General features: G+C 32.7%; 1 protein-coding gene across 4 annotated transcripts in view; it reads right to left on the reverse strand.

Moving 5' to 3' along the window:
- Window positions 1-18,591, reverse strand: part of LOC117181623 — a 109,852-nt gene that overhangs the window by 47,782 nt on the left and 43,479 nt on the right. For 2 of the 4 annotated variants that reach the window (XR_004468142.1, XM_033374495.1), the window contains exon 2: window positions 16,801-16,839. The exons of 1 other annotated variant lie outside the window; for it this stretch is intronic. Coding sequence is in view for 2 of the 3 variants with exons in the window: in XM_033374495.1 (XP_033230386.1) it covers window positions 16,801-16,839 (39 nt within the window). In the remaining variant the exon portion in view is untranslated. Of the gene's footprint in view, window positions 1-11,987; window positions 12,094-16,800; window positions 16,840-18,591 lie in introns of those variants that run through there. One more of the 4 variants, XM_033374494.1, reaches the window with a different exon arrangement.

Genomic DNA, 18,591 nt, shown 5'->3' on the forward strand with positions numbered 1-18,591 from the left:
AATTGTCGAATTTTGAAGAAAATGATTCAGTTTTGAGCCAGGTAGTATAATTTTTGACAAAAAAAAGAACCATTAACAACAAATTTCATTGTAGGCGTCGCATCTAGAAAGAATAAGTATGCACACATATTCATATACACACAGAAAAATGCACACGTGCATATACACACATCCATAAATGCATATATATACATATATACAGATGTATATATATATATATATATACACATATACACATATACATCCCCTCTTGTGTGTTTATTTTAGGCCTATATCTTTGAATTTACAAGAAAAAGCGAGCCCCCCCCCCCCGCCCCCGGATAAAGTATCTTTATTTCCATTTTCTAAAAGTTGTTAAATCGTTGTACCTCTGATAATGTAATTTCAGTTTTCCTCATGATTTTAAACAGAGCGGATGTCTAATTGTACGTTTAAAAACTAACTTCGTATATTATTCCGGATCTTGTTTTTGAATTTACACTTATTTCGCTTTGTCTTTTAGAAATATTAACTTCCTGTCAAACTATAAAAGTGTGTGCTTCTGTTCAAAGTGTTTCCAAAGTTTATGAATATTGTGTTTGTGGGATTACGGACTGTTTTTTACGTAAACCACAATAACCTTACCTTCTATAACGAAACAGGAAGGACGCATCGTGAGGCAAAGAGGCGGAGAGAGAGAGCGAAATAGAGAGCGAGAGAGAGAGAGAGAGAAGTTAACGTTTGGGATCCAAAAAAATCATAACAAAGATCTCAATGAATCACCTATCTTTCGATGTAAGTGGATTTGTATTTTAACATAACGGGACTATACGTGGAAATTTATTGCAGGTATATATAAAATATTACTTTTTATTCTGAACCTAACCATTTTTATTGATGATAGCTAATTATGTTTTGCTTAATATTAGAATCAGCATCGCAGCAAGACATCTGAGTCAGAGTCTCTATACCCTGAGAAAAACAAGACGCAGCAAAAGTTATTACAGCTTTTTTCTGTGTGTCGACATTCTTGTTGTTAATGAGCTGCTTGGTAAACTTTTTTTTAAAGCTCAACACTATAACCAAATTTCTTCAACTTTACTTCAAGGTTTCTTAGAAGCAGGATAAAAGGTATCGAGTCGCGTGATGAGAAATCATAAAAGATAATTTTACCCAAAATTAGTCTGGGTCATTAAGTCATTATTTTTACATTGCATGATCGTGAAACACGATCCTTAAACGTAGAAAACTTTGCATTCATACAAGAAAATATCGGTACGAATACGAAGAATTCAATATTTCATAATCCAAGACAATTTTTCTTGTCTCAAGAAAACGTACATAATCAAAGTAAATCAAGTTTCTTCAATCGATTACATTTTTCTTGAGGCAATACATCTTTTTTTATAGATAAAGAAAATATTGTATCGTGCGTATTCGTTACGATATATTCTTGATTCAATATTAATTATTTTTTCACGTATACATTTTCCTAAGATTCAACAGCAATTGTACACAATTTTGTATTCGAAAAACTGAAATTTATTTCTGCACATAATTGAAAGTCAACTTTTTATTTTTCTAAAAACTGTTCATGATCAAAGAAAACTATATTACGTGAAACTAGGCAAGTGTAGGTCATATGAATTAATTGTGATAAACAAAGAATTTATTTCTATAACATTTACCACACTATTTGGCACAATATTTAACACAACTGGAAGAAATTGTATCAAGCTATTCAAAGGAATAAATGGAAGAGATATAAGGAAAACTGATTTTGAGCATTATAACCAACGATGTGACTTTTATATTAAAGTATTCAACAATTAACTATATTATTAAACGTTAAAATAGTTTTATTTAACAGTCAATATGTGATACTTTTTAATTATGCATGAATGAGTGTGCTTTCGTCTCTAAAAATATTTACCAGAAACAATGACCTATTCAGAAATCGAGAGATATTATGAGACGCATCTCTAGATTGTTTCTTAAAAACATTGAAAGAAATTAAATAATAAATTTCATAGACAGCTTCTGAGCAGACCTATCTCGAGTCGAAATTTAGACCCTACTTTGAAGTTGCAGCTCCTTATTAGATCCTGCTTTGACGCCAGTTAAACTTATAGCCCCTGCTTTAAACTTTTAACTCCTAGAGAATGAAACATTAGAGCCTATTTTGAGGCTGTAAAATCTCTCTGAAGCTACTTTGAATGTTTAGAGCCTACATTTTTATAACTTAAGACCCTACTTTGAGGCTGTTTAACCTCCCCTTCAGTAATGATCCTACATTGAATCTTTTGAGCCTACAATGTTCGAACTTCATGAAAATAATGTAAAAAGTATTTTTTACTGAGGTTACTTGAACTCATTGGTGATCTTAATGACTGAATGCACAATTAATTAACAAAAATATTTAATTCAAGATTTAACATAACTGTCATTATTTATTTATTTATAAATCAATACTTCATTGCAATGCTTATTCACAGAAAAATATTTTCTCTTAACTGTAAAAGGTTGAAAATTTGTATGAGAATGATATTCATCATGGAAAATTACTAAATATTGTCGATTATTATGTAATTGTAAACATTTTGATCAATAATTAATGAAAGTTTGTGTATTAAACAGTCAAGTAGGTGATTTAGAATCACAGCAAATTATAAGAATAAAATATTTTCTATCGCTAACAACAAATCTTATGTATGAAATAAAAAAATTTTTAAAATATATCGAAATATATAGTTAATAATTATAATTAAATTCACAGATTATCATTGCATTTTTATTACAGTGTTACGGTTAATTTATTTGCAACATAATATTATGGCGAAAATAATTTTTTTCCCAAGAAACAGTACCATTTTTCCAATGGTTTGGTCATTTTTGTTACTAAACAATAATAATTGAGAGTTTATGAAACATTTTTTAGAGGAATATTATTATTTACGTGTCTACCACTTGATTTAGGCGGGAACCGTATTTCTTTTTGTTAGAAAATGTTAAATGTTTACATTTTTTAATCATATTTATTGGAAAATAAGAAGAGCCAAATGTATGAAAAATAATTGACTACTCATCTCGAATTTTGAGACGACGAGACAATTAGCTATAAAACCAGTAGTTTTATTGTTAATACAAACTTATTTCCTGATGAATATTAGATTGAATCTTGAACTAAATATTTGTATTTTTCAGTATAAGTGGATTAATTATGATGCTGTACGACTTTAAAAAAAATCTTTGTTCAATAAAGAGATAAAAAGATATTTTTTATTGAAATAAGCAAGTTTGATATTGTATTCATTAAAGTAATAAATAGCACAGAATCAAATTCAAATATGTAGCATTAAGGTCTTTTAAAGCGTATAACGTAGAATGCATCTAAAAACCAGAACCAATGCATATTGAACTCTTCAAAAATCGTTTCAAATATTTAACGACACAGAAAGTTAAAAAAAAGTATTTATTCAATTAATACTTTTGGGTTTAAAAAGATTTTGGACCTTGAATTATGGGACAAGTGCTGATCAATTTTATAGAAGACAACCTAACGCGTTCCGTTAGCTGAATCGGTTAGGGTGTTAGGCGTTTGGTAAGTTCTCAGTGCGTGCGTGCGATCTCGGTTTCATTTCTTAATACTTGCGGATTTTTCAGTGCACTTTGCTTTCAGCGTCATAATCAAACAATGCATATCAATAATATGTCTAAAAATAAATGCGACTATACTTGATATTTATATCACAGATATTATTTTATTTTTTCTGATAAATTACCAAACTTATTTTTATTCATCCATATTGGTGTGAGATTATAGAGAACCTGATTTCATGCCACAAGTCCTACAGTAGTACTTTGAGCATTAAAAGAGGGTCTAGTTTATCTTAAATACAGACCCTACTTTGACGCTAAACATGGAAAAACGGCCGATTGCGCACACTTTTAGCGTTAAAGTAGGGTCTAAATTACATTGAAATCACTGCTTATTTAGAACCTACTTTACAGCTTTCAGCCCATACTATGGTAGGAGTTACGGCTTCAAAGTAGGGCCTAAATTTCGACTTGGGATAGTTAGATAAGTCGTCTCACAGGGTAAAAACCATTCTCAATCATTTATTATGAGTCACTTAAAACGTTTAAAAATTGTTGTGATATACTCTAGCATAGTTTTTACTGCACAACATTTTTTCATTGATATTATAATAGTTAGAAATTATTGAAACAGATGATATCTTCTCACAAGAGTGAATAAATTGAATGAACACAACACTTATTTTTGATTTTCAAAAGTTCGCTTTTTAGACCCTGGGAAAAATAAAAAAGTACCAAAAAAAAAGCCGATCTTATCCCCAGACACTTAAAAATTTCACCCTATCTCTCTCTCTCTCTCTCTCCCGGTTATTGTCTGTTTTATTGGATAATTTTGGTTTCATATACTTCTATACAATAAGACAACACTTTGACAAAGTTTTTGTTCGTTCCGGCGGTATTACAGGTAGGGTTCCTTCAGAGATAATGCGACATATGTTGAAGAAGAATAAAGAATTCACCAATGATGACCCCAATTCAGTTTGGTTAAAGGGCAATGGTAATTATCTAATTTATGTATAAAAACTGAAATGAAATACAATATTAATAAGTATATATAGTAACATACATTATAATAAAAGTGAAATATTGAAATAAATGATCAATTTTCCAACAAATATAGTAGGGAATTCCCTATAACTGATATTTAATCGACAGTGTCAAAGTCTAATTTCCCCTCTTGTTTCTTCTTTCGGTTTTTTTTCTACGGATACTCTTATTACATCAGGGATCAATGAATCGTTACATAAAATCGTGCACACGTTATCGGACCTCGACGTCGAGGATCTCGGTCTACTGTTGCATATAGACAATGGACATATACGTGAGACAATTTAAGACACTAGTATGATGAATTAAAAAGAGCACTGCACGATTGACTAACTTAGGTATCAAGTTGGTCATCGAAAAGCCGAATCACGACAGGTATCATTTTTATCTCCGAATTACATACGATTTAACTTTATTCAGAGTGGTTTTTTTGTCGCTCTGTTATCAAAATTCAAAAGTGTCTCAAGGTTCTGGATTAGATTGTCTGGCAGTCTGGTCTAAAGCTTCAGCTACTTTTATTGCGTGATAATATTAGAGAAATGATAAAAAAATAAAAAGGATTGAATACACTCATTGCGTTTTCATATAATCACACTAAATCCGAAGATATCAATTGATACGGTAATCTGTATCAATATAAGGAAACAAAAAACGTTTAATCATTTGGTTGCAGATCAAATTAATGCATTAAGATTTACTGTGTATGCAATCAAAGGTAATGTAAATATTGGTCAATTCAAATGTAATAATTACTAAAATTATATCTCCAACAATGAATTAATTACACATTTCAACTTTTGATGTTGCTGGAACTTTGTGAAGATTGTAATTCTCCCTTAATTGAAACCTGTTACAAATGTTAGGCTTTAAATAATTCACGCTTTACAAATTTGGACACCATCTAATTTAAAAACTTAAAAAAATATATTTTAATTCCCCGTGTGGAAATAACCCCATTTGGCCCTATTACAAGTCGGGCACTAATCGGGGGCTAGTCGGGTTATTAATTTTTACAAAGTACCCAGTCAGAGACTAATCGGGGACTAGTTGGGCTTTTTTTTATCAAAATTTCAGTCGGAACCTGGTCGGTGGTTGGTCAAGGGCTAGTCTGTCCTTTTTATTCGCTAATGATTTTTTTTATTCTAAAACACCAAGAATATATTTAACAATAATTTTACACCGCTTTTTTGGAGAAAAGATTTATTAATGTTAAATTCATCTCAAATATACTTAATAAATAATTATTAAGTTAATAATTTTGTACGAAAATCAACTTTTTATAAAAACAACGATCAAAATCTTCAAAAAGATGTAATCTTATTTTTTTGTAGTATTTTTTAGAAAATTGCGAATGCCTAGGAACATTTATAAATACCTTTGTATGGAATTTTAAGAAAATCCATATTCGAAAAGATACATACAGATGTAGGTGAAAGGTCTGCCGAAAGTTATAAGACTCTATATTGACAGATGCTTATTTTTAAATTGAGCTGAAAGGTTTGCCATATGTAAATAAAGTCTTATACTTCATGTAGATGAAATTCGAAAGAGAAAAAGTTTTTGATTAATCAGTGAAGAAGAGTATACTAGTAGAAAACTTTTAAACACGATACAGTTCAGATTTCGCTACCACCTTCATTTGAGTCATGTGGTTCTGGACTGGTAGCTTTAAAGAAAATCCGCAAGGGCGCAGCGTGCCGCCTCTCGCGCAACAAAAATGACGCGTCGAGTGTTCAAGACAGCAGTCCATACGTAACGAAGCACAATTACCTGGCGTAGAGAATACCGTGACCAACATGGCGGTTCCTTGAGAGCGAAGCTCTTTTATTGCTGCGTTCCAGCTGAAATTGTTGTTAAAATTAATATTCCACCAATTTGGGGGAATTTTAGTTTCATAAACTTATGCATTTATAAGCGTAGTATATGTTCCCCATTAAATCTTGGGTAAATTTGATTACTTATAATATTTCAAAAAAGTTTATGGAGATTTCCGTAAATAATAAGTATTTTGAGAAACTTTTAGGGAATGTTCCACAAATTTTAAAGAGTTTGCTTAATATTCCACGCGGGTGTATTATCATATGACCCCTACTAGTACCCGATCAGGACCCGACTAGGATAAGTCGAGGCACCTGACTAGCGCCCGACTAATCTACCGTGACGCTACTGGTCGAGGGCTAGTCAGGTGACCAGACTAGCCCCCGACTTTAAGTGGGGTCGAATGGTCGGGAATCAGTCTAGTTTCCCATTTGAGTTTCTACACGGGTCTGTTTATATTTTTCCAAATTACGACAGCTTAGAATATATTTTACGCTAGTAAAATATTACCGAATAGTTTTCTATTGTGAAATTTTTTTAATAAAATAATTTTTTAGACTTTTCCAGTCCGAGTTATATTTTTAATAAAGTTATCTTTGTGATACTTTTTATCAGTTGAAGTTTTTTGTTTAAATTTAGTTTCAGTTTCACTTTGCACATTAAATCCCCCTTTTTCAATAAGTCTGAGATAAATGTATTTTATGAGTTTAGTTTGTGAGTTCTGAATTGCATCAGTTGCAACTTCAGTCACGTAGCCCATATAATAAAGATACTGAAAATTTTCCTCTCTTCACTCACTTCTGCATGAATCAATAAAGCATGTGCAGTACGTGTTTATTCGCATGAATTATTTGCTCAGAAGCCTTATTCACGTGATTTATAACTGATATTTTAGATTCACTGGGAAGAACACAGTCCACTTTTATAACCAGTTACATTAGTGCAAAATAAAACAAACTATAGTCTGAATCCTCTCAATCTTGCAATTTTCCTATTATCCTAATTCTTCATATTAAAAAATCAACTAAAAACGCCGTTTTTTATCTTATCAAGAAACAAAGATACGAAAAAGATTGGAATCTGGATTATTGTCAATAATTGGTAAGAATATTATTTAATACAAAAAATTCCAGTTAATCTCGCCGATCACTTGATCCGTGAGAAAAAGTAATTTTTGATTTGAATCATAAAGCGCATGTATAAAGGTGTCTTAAAGTTCTTCCTCGATACTGATAAAAAATTGACCCCTTTTCAAAAATACGATTTTTTAAGAAAAGAGTTTAGCTTTCAACAAAAAGGATGTTTTTCAAGAAAATTTTTGAATTTTTAACCAAATAATAATATCATTTTCAACGAGAAAGATCTTTCGAGGCAAACAATTACTAAAAATACAAAAAGAAATATAAAGCAAATAAATCACTGGCAAGAATATTAAATCAGGGTGATCGTTCAACTTAATTCACAGTATTCCCTAAGCTTTTGCTGATAAATTTGTGATTTTCACTGAACAATAATATTCGAAGACCAGAATCTTATAGAAATTTCCTGCCTATAGGCCGCTTCAGACAGTCGGCCGTCCAGAGGCAAACATCAATTCGCCGCCCCTTTTAATATGAATTTTCAAATCAAAGTATTTAGAACTATTCAAATTAAAAATTATATAATTATTGATTGTTAAATTAATAATAAATTATAAGAAATCAAAATAATTATTAATAGTAATCATCATAAACAATCATTATTAATAATATTCAGAATTAATACTAGTAATTTATATTAACAATAATAATCAATTGTTCATAAATAAAATTAATTTGGCCATTCGGTTATAATACAATAAAACAAAGGATTCTGATGTTCAACGAATCATTATGTATTTGTCAAAATATTCCTGACGTTTCGACCTTATTGCAGGTAGATCTCGTTATTGTTTAATGGAATATTTACTTTGCAAAGACTATTAGGATTAATTAACCGTAACAATTTACATAGTTTTAAGTGAAAGATTGACGTCTCGCTTTCTCCAAAGAAAAATCATGGATGACTGATTCACAATTAATTAAAGCTAGTTATATCCTACTCCATAGCTATAGAAGCTAAAGCTGACATTCGTTCATCTTGCATTGTATTACGTAGATAATTTTTTATTATCTTTAATTTCGAAAAGAACCGTTCAGCACTTGCGACGGAAACGGGTGAAGTATAAGGAGGATTCGCAAAGCAACGTAAGTGTTTTTGATAAACTGACGTTAGGCAGTTTTTGCGGATGTAATTTAATACATCAATTAGTGTCATGTCTGCAATTCTATGCAGTAGATAATACGCTCATCTAACAAAGATGTGGCCAAAGTAATTATTACATTCATCAAGAATCTGAACCGTGCTTCTATGCAAACAATAATTGGATCGATTCCATGGTATAAATAGTAAATGTGAAATTTTTTAATTGGATCATCTATTGACCGAATTCATTTGATATCAGGCAAGGTCTTACATTTAAAATCACAGTATCTTTTAGAAGCGAAATATGTATGTTGTTTTTTTAGGTGAAATTAGGTGATACGTATTTTTTCGATTAGCAAAAAAATGTCCACAGTGATACGCGTATTTGAATTTGGTGCTTTTTTCCAAAACCCAAAGTTTTTCCTTTAAACCTCTGTACATTTTATCTTATTAAGATATTTATTTTTTTGGGTTTTCTGAAAATATTGAAAATTGATTTCCTTTTATAAAGCCATCTTTAAAATTGTTGCTATTTCTTTTGCACGTGTATTTGAACTATTATTGAATAATACACATGCGGCTTTCCATAGTAAAAAATATGAGAAAAAACTTGGGTTTCTATCAGAACCAATTTTTGGTTCCAAAGGAGCTGCAACAAAAAGGAACCTCTCTTGCTGAAAAGAAACCTAAGATTATCAATGGTTTCTAAATGAACCCCAAATATGGACATTTTTCATTCTTGGTAGGAAGATATCGCACATGAAAGGTGCCAGTTTTTAAGGTTATGTTGAAAATCCTATGTTTTCCAATGCGCATGAACCAAAAAGCGTGGGACTATGTTACTTGACATAATATACGTGCAATATGAGGTTGATCTTCAAATTGTTTAAAGTAGGTTTTTTCAGTACTGACACAGTGTTGGCAGGAGCTTGGGATGATAACTATGTTCGTTACTGGCTTTCAGTACTGCACCAGTGCTGGAGGGCAGGACTGACAGCCAGTACTGGCGCAGTACCAGACAGGAAGAATCCACAGAGTTAAGCCGACCGCGGCGATCGCTTAAATTTATAAGAAGAAGAGGCCTGCATAAGATGTGTGAACTGTAATATCGCTTAAAAGATATATTAGCTTTATTTTTCGTATGAATTTCTATACACTTGTTGCGAATCCAAAAAAAATGACGGTGGCTGTAAGAATTTGTGAAAACTCGATTAAAATTTACGTCTTACATTAAAAACATTGATATGAAATTCCACACAGAATCTTTAGAAATCTCCTACACTATCCTGATATGACTGTTTTTGAGAGAAGCTCCTTTTTTCCACCTTCTCTATCAGGAGCTCTAGAGACCAGCGACTTACTTTTTTTATGATTTCCGAGACTACATAATATATATATATGGTCGACTAAGGTTTGCCTAGACGATGGCAAGACCACTGGCTCAGTACTGCGCCAGATGTAAGTTACAGCTCAATGTAGGCATTTACCATTGGGTATTGAATTAAAAAAGGCCCGCCTTTTTCCGAACATGTACTCTCTGAATCTGAATCAGTGACATTTCACTGGTTGTTAGTGAAATTTCACTGATTCAAATAGCTAGAAATGTGTCACTGACAATTATTGAAAGGTTACTTATAGAATCAGTGAAATAACCATTTTTGAGGGTTGGCAGCACTGCACCATGTCAATGTAGCAATCATAATAAAATAATATTTTTGTACATTCAATCAACAAATCATTGTAAAAACTTAAAACTCACTGATATGATCAAATATTAAAAAAGGTGAAAAGTTCGATGCTTTTAAATGACAAAATACCTCACATATTACTTTAATTTCAAGATTAGACTGGCATGTGTACACCCGTTAAGTAAGTACTTTCTATACGAGTTAGAGCATGGTTTTCTCGCAGTTAATTTAGCAGACTTATAGCCCGAAAATTAAAAAATTTATTTTATTAAGGAATTCTTCTTGCTACTTAAGTAAAAGAGTAAGAACAACACTTAACTTCAAAATTTAGAGGCCACACTTCATACTATTTACCCTGGCGTTACTGAACTGATTAGTAAATAAGTCCGAAATCACTGATTAATCATTGAAATTTCTAACTACTACTTCAATCAGTAAATTTTTCACTGATTAATTATATAGAGTACAGTTAAAAACTTCGGCACCTGCCGATGGCCATCTATCGGATATCAACGAAATAAATTAGAACCCTAAGAAGAGATTCTTTAATGTCTACACTCTAAATGATGCGAACTTTTACTTGAGCCGCAAACTTGCTGAATTCCCAGTTTTTTCTGTCTACAGGGGAGAAATTCCGCGAGTAGACACGCGGCTTTTTTATCTGAAAAATATCCCGACCTCCACAATGGCTTACAAACGAAGAAAGCACCTGAGTTGTTTGACGAGTCTGAACGGAAGAGACGCGGCTTTTTTGACGTGTAAATAGACGCAAAGCTCAAATATTTTACAGGGGAAGAAAAACTTTAGTTAGGGTACACACAACTTTATTGTATTAATCAAGACGGAGCCTCGAAGCTTTTAAAAGTTAAAAAAACAGCGAGTCGACATGCGGTCTTTCTAAGTTGTCTTGTCAAACGTCATTCATGCCGTTAGAGGCCAAATACAAATTTTCATTGACTCACGGTTTCATCCAGCAGCGAATTACAAATTTCAGTCGCAAAACACTTGTAATTTAACGAAATCTATGTCTTTGTCAGAATTCTCGTTTGCGTAGAGAGATGCAGTTTTCCTTTGCAAATTGATTTTTGTGAAAATCTCATTTTCATCAAAAATGTGTCATAAGTGCCTTAGTAACTTGCACAACAGAATAGAAACTTTTTCAGTTCGACTTTTCTCAGGAGTACAGCCAAGAATTACGAATAATACTTGGCTGATATACATTTCTCTAAAAGTCGATTCTTAGCTAAAACACCTAACATTTCAATTAGTTCATTTAGAATATTTTTACCGAGGCAATGTGCTTGAAATTTCTTTTCACTTTTATTTTGAATTTGTATCCTACTTAAATGTTCAGCTATATTGGCATCAAATTTGGCAACAATTTCAATTAATTTTAAAACAATTCCATTATTTAGCCCATGCAACTTATCAACTTTTCCTTGAAATGCTAAGGATATTTTACAATTTCAACTATCCAAGTTGAAATCTTATACCAGTGTCGTTTCTCAAAATCTAAAAATCGTTGATACGAGGCATCAATCGTTCCCTCACAACAAAATCATATCCTTGGCATGTCCCTAGGATGTCTCGGCAGGATATGGGATATCCTGAAAAATGTCCCAAAAATCTGACAGGATATCCTTGCATTATTCCAAGGATATCGAGATTTGCGCCACGTAGGATATCCACTCAATGTGCTTTCCGGGATTATACTCAATTTTGGCAACGGACTCCAATATTTCTGAAATGCATATTTATTAAAATATGTAGAGTACCTGCAAACATCAAAAATTATTAACGCAAATAATTTTCATAACCAATAACAACCTACTTACAATAAAAAACATGTCACATGGATCGCATTTTTAAGGGCAAAATCAGTTTTTATGATGAAAAAAAAATTAAACTAATATATATCGCGTTGATTCGTATGATATAAATGACAATTTATTATAATTTGGCACGCATATTCTACAGATTGTTGACTTTTTTTAAAGTGTTACTTATTACTGCGAGACAGTTTTCGCACATTGACAACCATGATAGAATTTACCCGAAAGTGACTTTAGATAAGAATTTACCATTATTGTATTTTATAATGTTTTACTTTGTATAAATTCTTCGGCAAAATACCTAAAATTGCTTAATTATTTCTTATTGTATTGATACGATTGAATATAAAAATAATTGACAGTAGATATATCTGAATTTCCAATAATGTAATAAATAATAGAATTGGAATATCTTGGGAACATCCTTGTCATATGAAATTGGGACATTAATTAGATATCCTGAGCATATTATGAGATATCCTTGGGACATTCCTGGGATATCCAGATTTCCGCCCTGCACGATATTATTTGCGATATCCTTAGGACCTCTTGGGATATGTCCAGGCTATCCTGGGAGATAAATGGGATATCCCGCCCATATCTCATGCTGTGAGGGTTTTATTAGCTTTAATATTCGTTAACAAATTTTTCCATTCTTGAAACTTACCGGTTTTATTGAATTATGTACAGAGAAAGCAAAACAACGAGTTTGTTTTTGTCGAATGAATTAACTAGTCTTTATTAACTTTTACGCTGTTCGGAAAAATTCGTTTATAAGGACAAAATTTAAAACTCCATATTTAGTTTTTGGGGAAATTGAAATCATATAGTGTTTGTCGGACACTGTATTAGTGAAGCAATATCGAAATCGAAATATCGGATACATCGATAGCGTTTTTTTCACTAAGCTAATTTTAGAAGTAAGTTTTTAAAATACTACAAAAAAATTCTTTGATTAAAATAATGATATTTTAGTTATAAGATGTGTTAATATTAATTTACAGATGAAAAGTAAAATGCACCACTTGCTGAATTTTGATGATCTGAAACGACTATCGGCGAGTAAACTATAGGAATCTGCCTTTTAAGCTTAGCAACTCAGTCAAAAAAATGCTAGCGCTAGTTGTAGTTGAGAAATTAAAAAAAAAATAAAAAAAATTGTTGCTTAAAAATACAAAAATGTGCAAATATATTATCTTCAGTTCTAATACAGATATTGAAGCGATTCAAAATGCAAACTGTATTGGATAGGCTCTGTATTTATTTTCAATCGCCCGTAAGGATGTGTTAGTCATCTTTTTTGTGAAAATCGCGATATTGTTAGAAATTTGTTTGTTGGAAAAAAAGTGACAGAAAGCAGGGAGGGGCTCGATTTTTTTAATGCCGACCGCTGGGTCCTTTCTTCGACCTGTGGCCAGGTGCCATCCAAGCATTCAGAACCAGGGGTCGAAGAATGGCACCAGCGGTCGGCAGTAAAACAAAAAAGGGCCCCCCTTATTTACTGAAAATAAATAAGAGCTTATCCATTACAGTTTGCAGTTTGAATCGCTTTAAAATCTGTATTAGAACTAAAGATAATATAGTTGCACATTTTTGTACTTTTAAGCAACAATTTATATTATTTTTTCAATTTCTTAACTGAAACTGGTTCACAACAGTTTTCCTCATACTCATGAATTTTTCAAATTTTTCCCTTCGCCCCTTGTATAAGAAGTAATGCTCTAAACTTGACTGTTCTTAAATGTACCCGAAAATCCTTACTTTTTTTAAGTTTTTTAGTCTGCTAAGCACAACCATTTTTTTACATAAACGTCTTTAAGCTCATTAACGTAGAATACTTTCAGCTTTTAAATGACTGTTTTTTGTTGCGCTAGCATTTTTTTTGACTGAGTTGTTAAGCTTCAAAGGCTATAGTTTTCTCGCCGATAGTAGAGGCATGTATCACTTGGAGACTGCATTTTTGATCATGCTGAGAGTTGTGGAGTACTGAACCGCGCTGTCATCCACCTGAACACCTGTCAAAGCAACTATTTGCTATGCGATAGTTGACTAAATAATTGTTACATTGTTAATAGGAAGTGACCCCTTTGACCGGTCACAGAAATAATTTTGCTCATAACCCTTCCCCTTTCCAACTTTTCGTGGGGGCTGGTAGTTACCCCTTTAAACGGTCACCGAAATAATTTTTGTAAAGCCCTTACCCCTTTCCAACGTCTTGTGGAGGCGGGAAGGTACTCATTTTCGGCTCTTGTTAGAAATATTGCAAGACGCAGCTCTGTGACTGATCGCAGAAATAATGGTATGTACAATAACAACAATGTTCTAATGTAATAATAATAATATAATAAAGAATTTAATGGAATAAAATAAGATCCTACAAGCTATAAAAACAATATATACAGGTAGCAAAGTGAGTGTAAGAGTCAATGGGAAACTGATTGACTGTTTCGATATTATTCAAGGAGTTTGACAAGAATGCGTTATGTCCTCATGGCTATTTATATTATTTATGGACAAGTGTTTAAGAATGGCTCTCTTCGACGAAGAGGGTGTGGATCTCGAAACAGTCAGGGTACGTGGGTTAGTGTTCGCAGATGATAAGGTTGTTATGGCAGAGTCTATCGAAGACTTACAAAGAATGTTGAATAAACTAGATGCAAGCATGAAGAGCATCGGCCTCAAAATCAACGCAAATAAAACAAAAACTATGGTGTTCGAAGGAAAGAGTGAAAAAACACTATGCAATATTTTATTAAAGTATGAGAGAATCGAACAAGTTGATAAGTTCGTATACCTTGGTAGCTTATTTACTAGGGACGGGAAGATAGGTGAGGAATTAAATAGACGAATAAATGAAGGTAAGAAGGTTATTGTTAGAACAGGTCCCCTTATCAGAAGTAAAAATATATCAAATAAAGCTAAAATGGCAATACATAATTTTATATTTGTACCGACTGTACTATACGGTAGCGAGACATGGACTTATCAAGAAAAAGATAAGAGTAAAATTAACGCAATCGACATGAGATTCATGCGCATAATAAGCGGGAAATCCCTAATGGACAAAGTAAGTAACGAGATAATTCTAAAAAAATGTGGTGCAGAAGAGACGCTAGTAGACACATGGAAAGGAAATCGGTTAAGATGGTTCGGACATGTTGAGAGAATGCCAAATGAACGACTAGCGAAACAAGTGTATCAAGGTAAAGTAAATGGCAGCGTGCCCAGAGGTAGACCGCGGAAAGAATGGTTAGAATGTGTTAATGAGACCCTAGTTAGAAGAGACATAATAAGTCACAGAAACACGAGAGCCTGCATGAAAAAATGTATGGACATGAAAGAAGCTAGATAAGTATGCCAGGACAGGAAAGTATGGCGGCAAATAGTTAATAAAAAGAGTGTCAGTAGAGTGAATGACGCCTGAAACAAAAGATCTTGGCCACTAATGGACCCAAGTGGGGAACCTTACATAACGACTTCGTGAGGTTCTTCGCTTGGGGTGATTGCTAGAGAGATTGATCAGCAACCTAGGTCGGAGCAGTGTTGCGGGACGAACATGTTATTTACTTAAATAGCACGAGAATTCTGGATCAATCTGAAAAATCTTTATCCTTTCCACACACTACTCCTTTCCCCTACCGAGTGAGTCACGCCTACCTCGAAAGGGAAATGTCTTAATGGTGTAACAATAATAATAACGTTACGTAATAATGTACCGGCGGAGAACCTTATTTCCGGTACCAGCAGATAAATGGTTTGCCGGTACCGAAAGATCATCCACTATCATAAATTTTAGTTTTAAATTGTATAACAACGCTGCAGCACGTTTATCTGACGAAAGATAAATTATATCTTACGTAAATATTTATTTGACATATGCCATATGTCAAACGGCTGCGTCTAGGTCCAAAAACAATCACTATAAACTAACCAATGTTCAGCCTATGTATTCTGTAAGTGTAGGTGAATAATTTTTTTGTTACAAACCTTTAATAATGTGAGACGATTTCAGAAATAAGCACCACGAGGACTTTCGAATTTATGGAGGAAATTTCTTCAGTGAAACTAGACGCAGCAGTTTGACATATCACATATGTCAAATAAATACTCGCGTCAGATAAATTTTTATCTTTCGTTAGATAAATTTGATCTTTTGTCGGACAAATTTTATCTTCCGTCAGATAAATTTTGTCTTTCGTCAGACAAACGTGCTGCAGCGTTTTTATCTAATTTAGAGATAAAATTCATTCCTGCGGGGTTCACTGTGTTCCTATTCTGATTTTATGCTTTTAATCTTGTGTGTAAACTACCAGCGGAAATCATCTACACGCCTATTTTTTTAGCTGTTGCTCAAGTGCCTTAATTTTTATCATATGATTATTAATTTTTTTCCTCATCATATAGAACTAAAGATAATTAAACTTTGTGTTTAATGAAATCAATTTGAAGGCTGAATTTAAATTTAACAGAAAGATATTGCACAGAAAGATCCATTTTCGATGCTTTCGAAAAATGGGAAAACAATAAAAATGTCTTTCAATTTCCTTAGCTTATTTTAAAGATAGATTAATAGATTAATAGTCCATAGTATTTTTATAAATTTTACAAATACTTACAAAGTTGTTCCCCTACATGCTGTCTTAGGTTGAAACATGCTGCAAAAAAGTCACAAATGTAGGTAAAAAAATCAAAGTCCCGAATATTTATAAAAATTATATTGTGAAAACTCTTATCAATAGTTTACAAAAATAAGGAATACTTTAAGACATTTAATGAATAATTATTATATTTGGATCAATCAAATTAAGCATCCGCTCAGGACGACGATTCCAAGCGAATGTGTCGTTTTCACCACTTCACATGGAGACTTTTGTTTTCGATACACCATAGGGTTCTAGGCGCCAAAGGGTCCTAGACTAAACAATGACGTATGAGTCGCCACCGATAGCTTCTCCGTCGCATATTTCAGGGCCAACCTTCGGCTACTCGCTCAGAAGATTCGAAAAATAGGTCTTCACACAAAATTTCAAAAACTTGCAAATTTTACCAATATTTTAAAACTTCATTATTTATCACACTTAAATAAATTTATGAAAATATTATTATATTGAACTTTTTCAATCATGTGTTGAATAGAATCATTATTTGTAAATTTGATATTTTTTGCACCAAGTTTAGTGTTACTATTCCTTATAAAAACCAAGTATTGGTAAGTATTAATACTTTTTTGATCGCGAATAAGTATTGGAAATCCAATATTTTGTCGCGAAGAAAGTATTGAGTCTCATACTTACCCATACTTCTTTTTCATAAGGGATGAGCAAAGAATGGTTAAGTTTATATTATAAATATAAAGGAACTTTAGTATCATTCCAAAAAATTGAATGAAGCATATTCAACTTTTAAAAATGGTAACTGAGTGCAAAGGTAAAATCGTTATAGTTCGCTTAAACATACATTATTTTCATGTTACTGGACCATGTATGGGAGATTGCTTTTCCTCTATCTTTTCGATGGTTACTTTCCACGAGGTGTCTAGCCAATTTTTGTCTGCAATTATGTTTCGCTTGCCAACAGCCCTTATGCATTAGATTTTAGAGTCTACTGCTTTGCTGATACCTGCACTAAGTACCACTAATTTCATTGCTTTTGCAGCATTACAGTTTAACAGATGAATCCACTTTATTGTTAATTCCTGCACTTGCTAAATTAGTTTTAATGTCAGAACAAGATAATTAACTCATTAAATCTAGACTTAAGACTTTCCTAGGATTTAATTAGAGAAGGGAGGGGATCTCTAAGGCTGGTTTTTTACCCAAATTAGATTTGTGCCAAAAAATTCGAAAAAAATGTCTACAGTGACTACTAAAAATAAGAAGTCCATTCCACCTTAAACGAATCACCCCACCCCGTATTAACCCCCATCTCCCCTTCCAGAAATGAAAACTTCACCGCTAGTACACAGCGTTTTTGGAAAGATTCAACACTGTCAAACTTGTATTTACTTAATAAGGTATACTATGAACTCTATTTGAACTACCTTCACGCTTATTCAACATTTTTAGTCCTTTACTCCTCCCCCTTCCTTAAGGTGGTTGGAGGGGGTGGTTTTATTAATTATTTATGTGAATGGTAGGTAAATACAAAATATGTAAGCTTGATCGAATTTGGGGGTTATTTAACAGCTCAGTGTGAAGTAAATATCTTTTTAAACCCAGATTAGAGAATAATTTTTAACCCTCAAGGTAATACAGAGGTCTTTGCAAGGGTTGGAACGGACGATAGGTAGAATAGTACAAGGAAAAAGATGGTACAGTCTGTCAAGTTAAAGCGTGGGTGGCTTTACTCGCAGTCGGTAAGGTGTATCGACATGATTTTGGTGTCAAAATATTAAGAAGAGCTCCCTC

The sequence above is a fragment of the Belonocnema kinseyi genome, chromosome 10 (genome assembly GCF_010883055.1).
Source record: "Belonocnema kinseyi isolate 2016_QV_RU_SX_M_011 chromosome 10, B_treatae_v1, whole genome shotgun sequence".
In the NCBI taxonomy this organism is placed as follows: Eukaryota; Metazoa; Arthropoda; class Insecta; order Hymenoptera; family Cynipidae; genus Belonocnema; species Belonocnema kinseyi.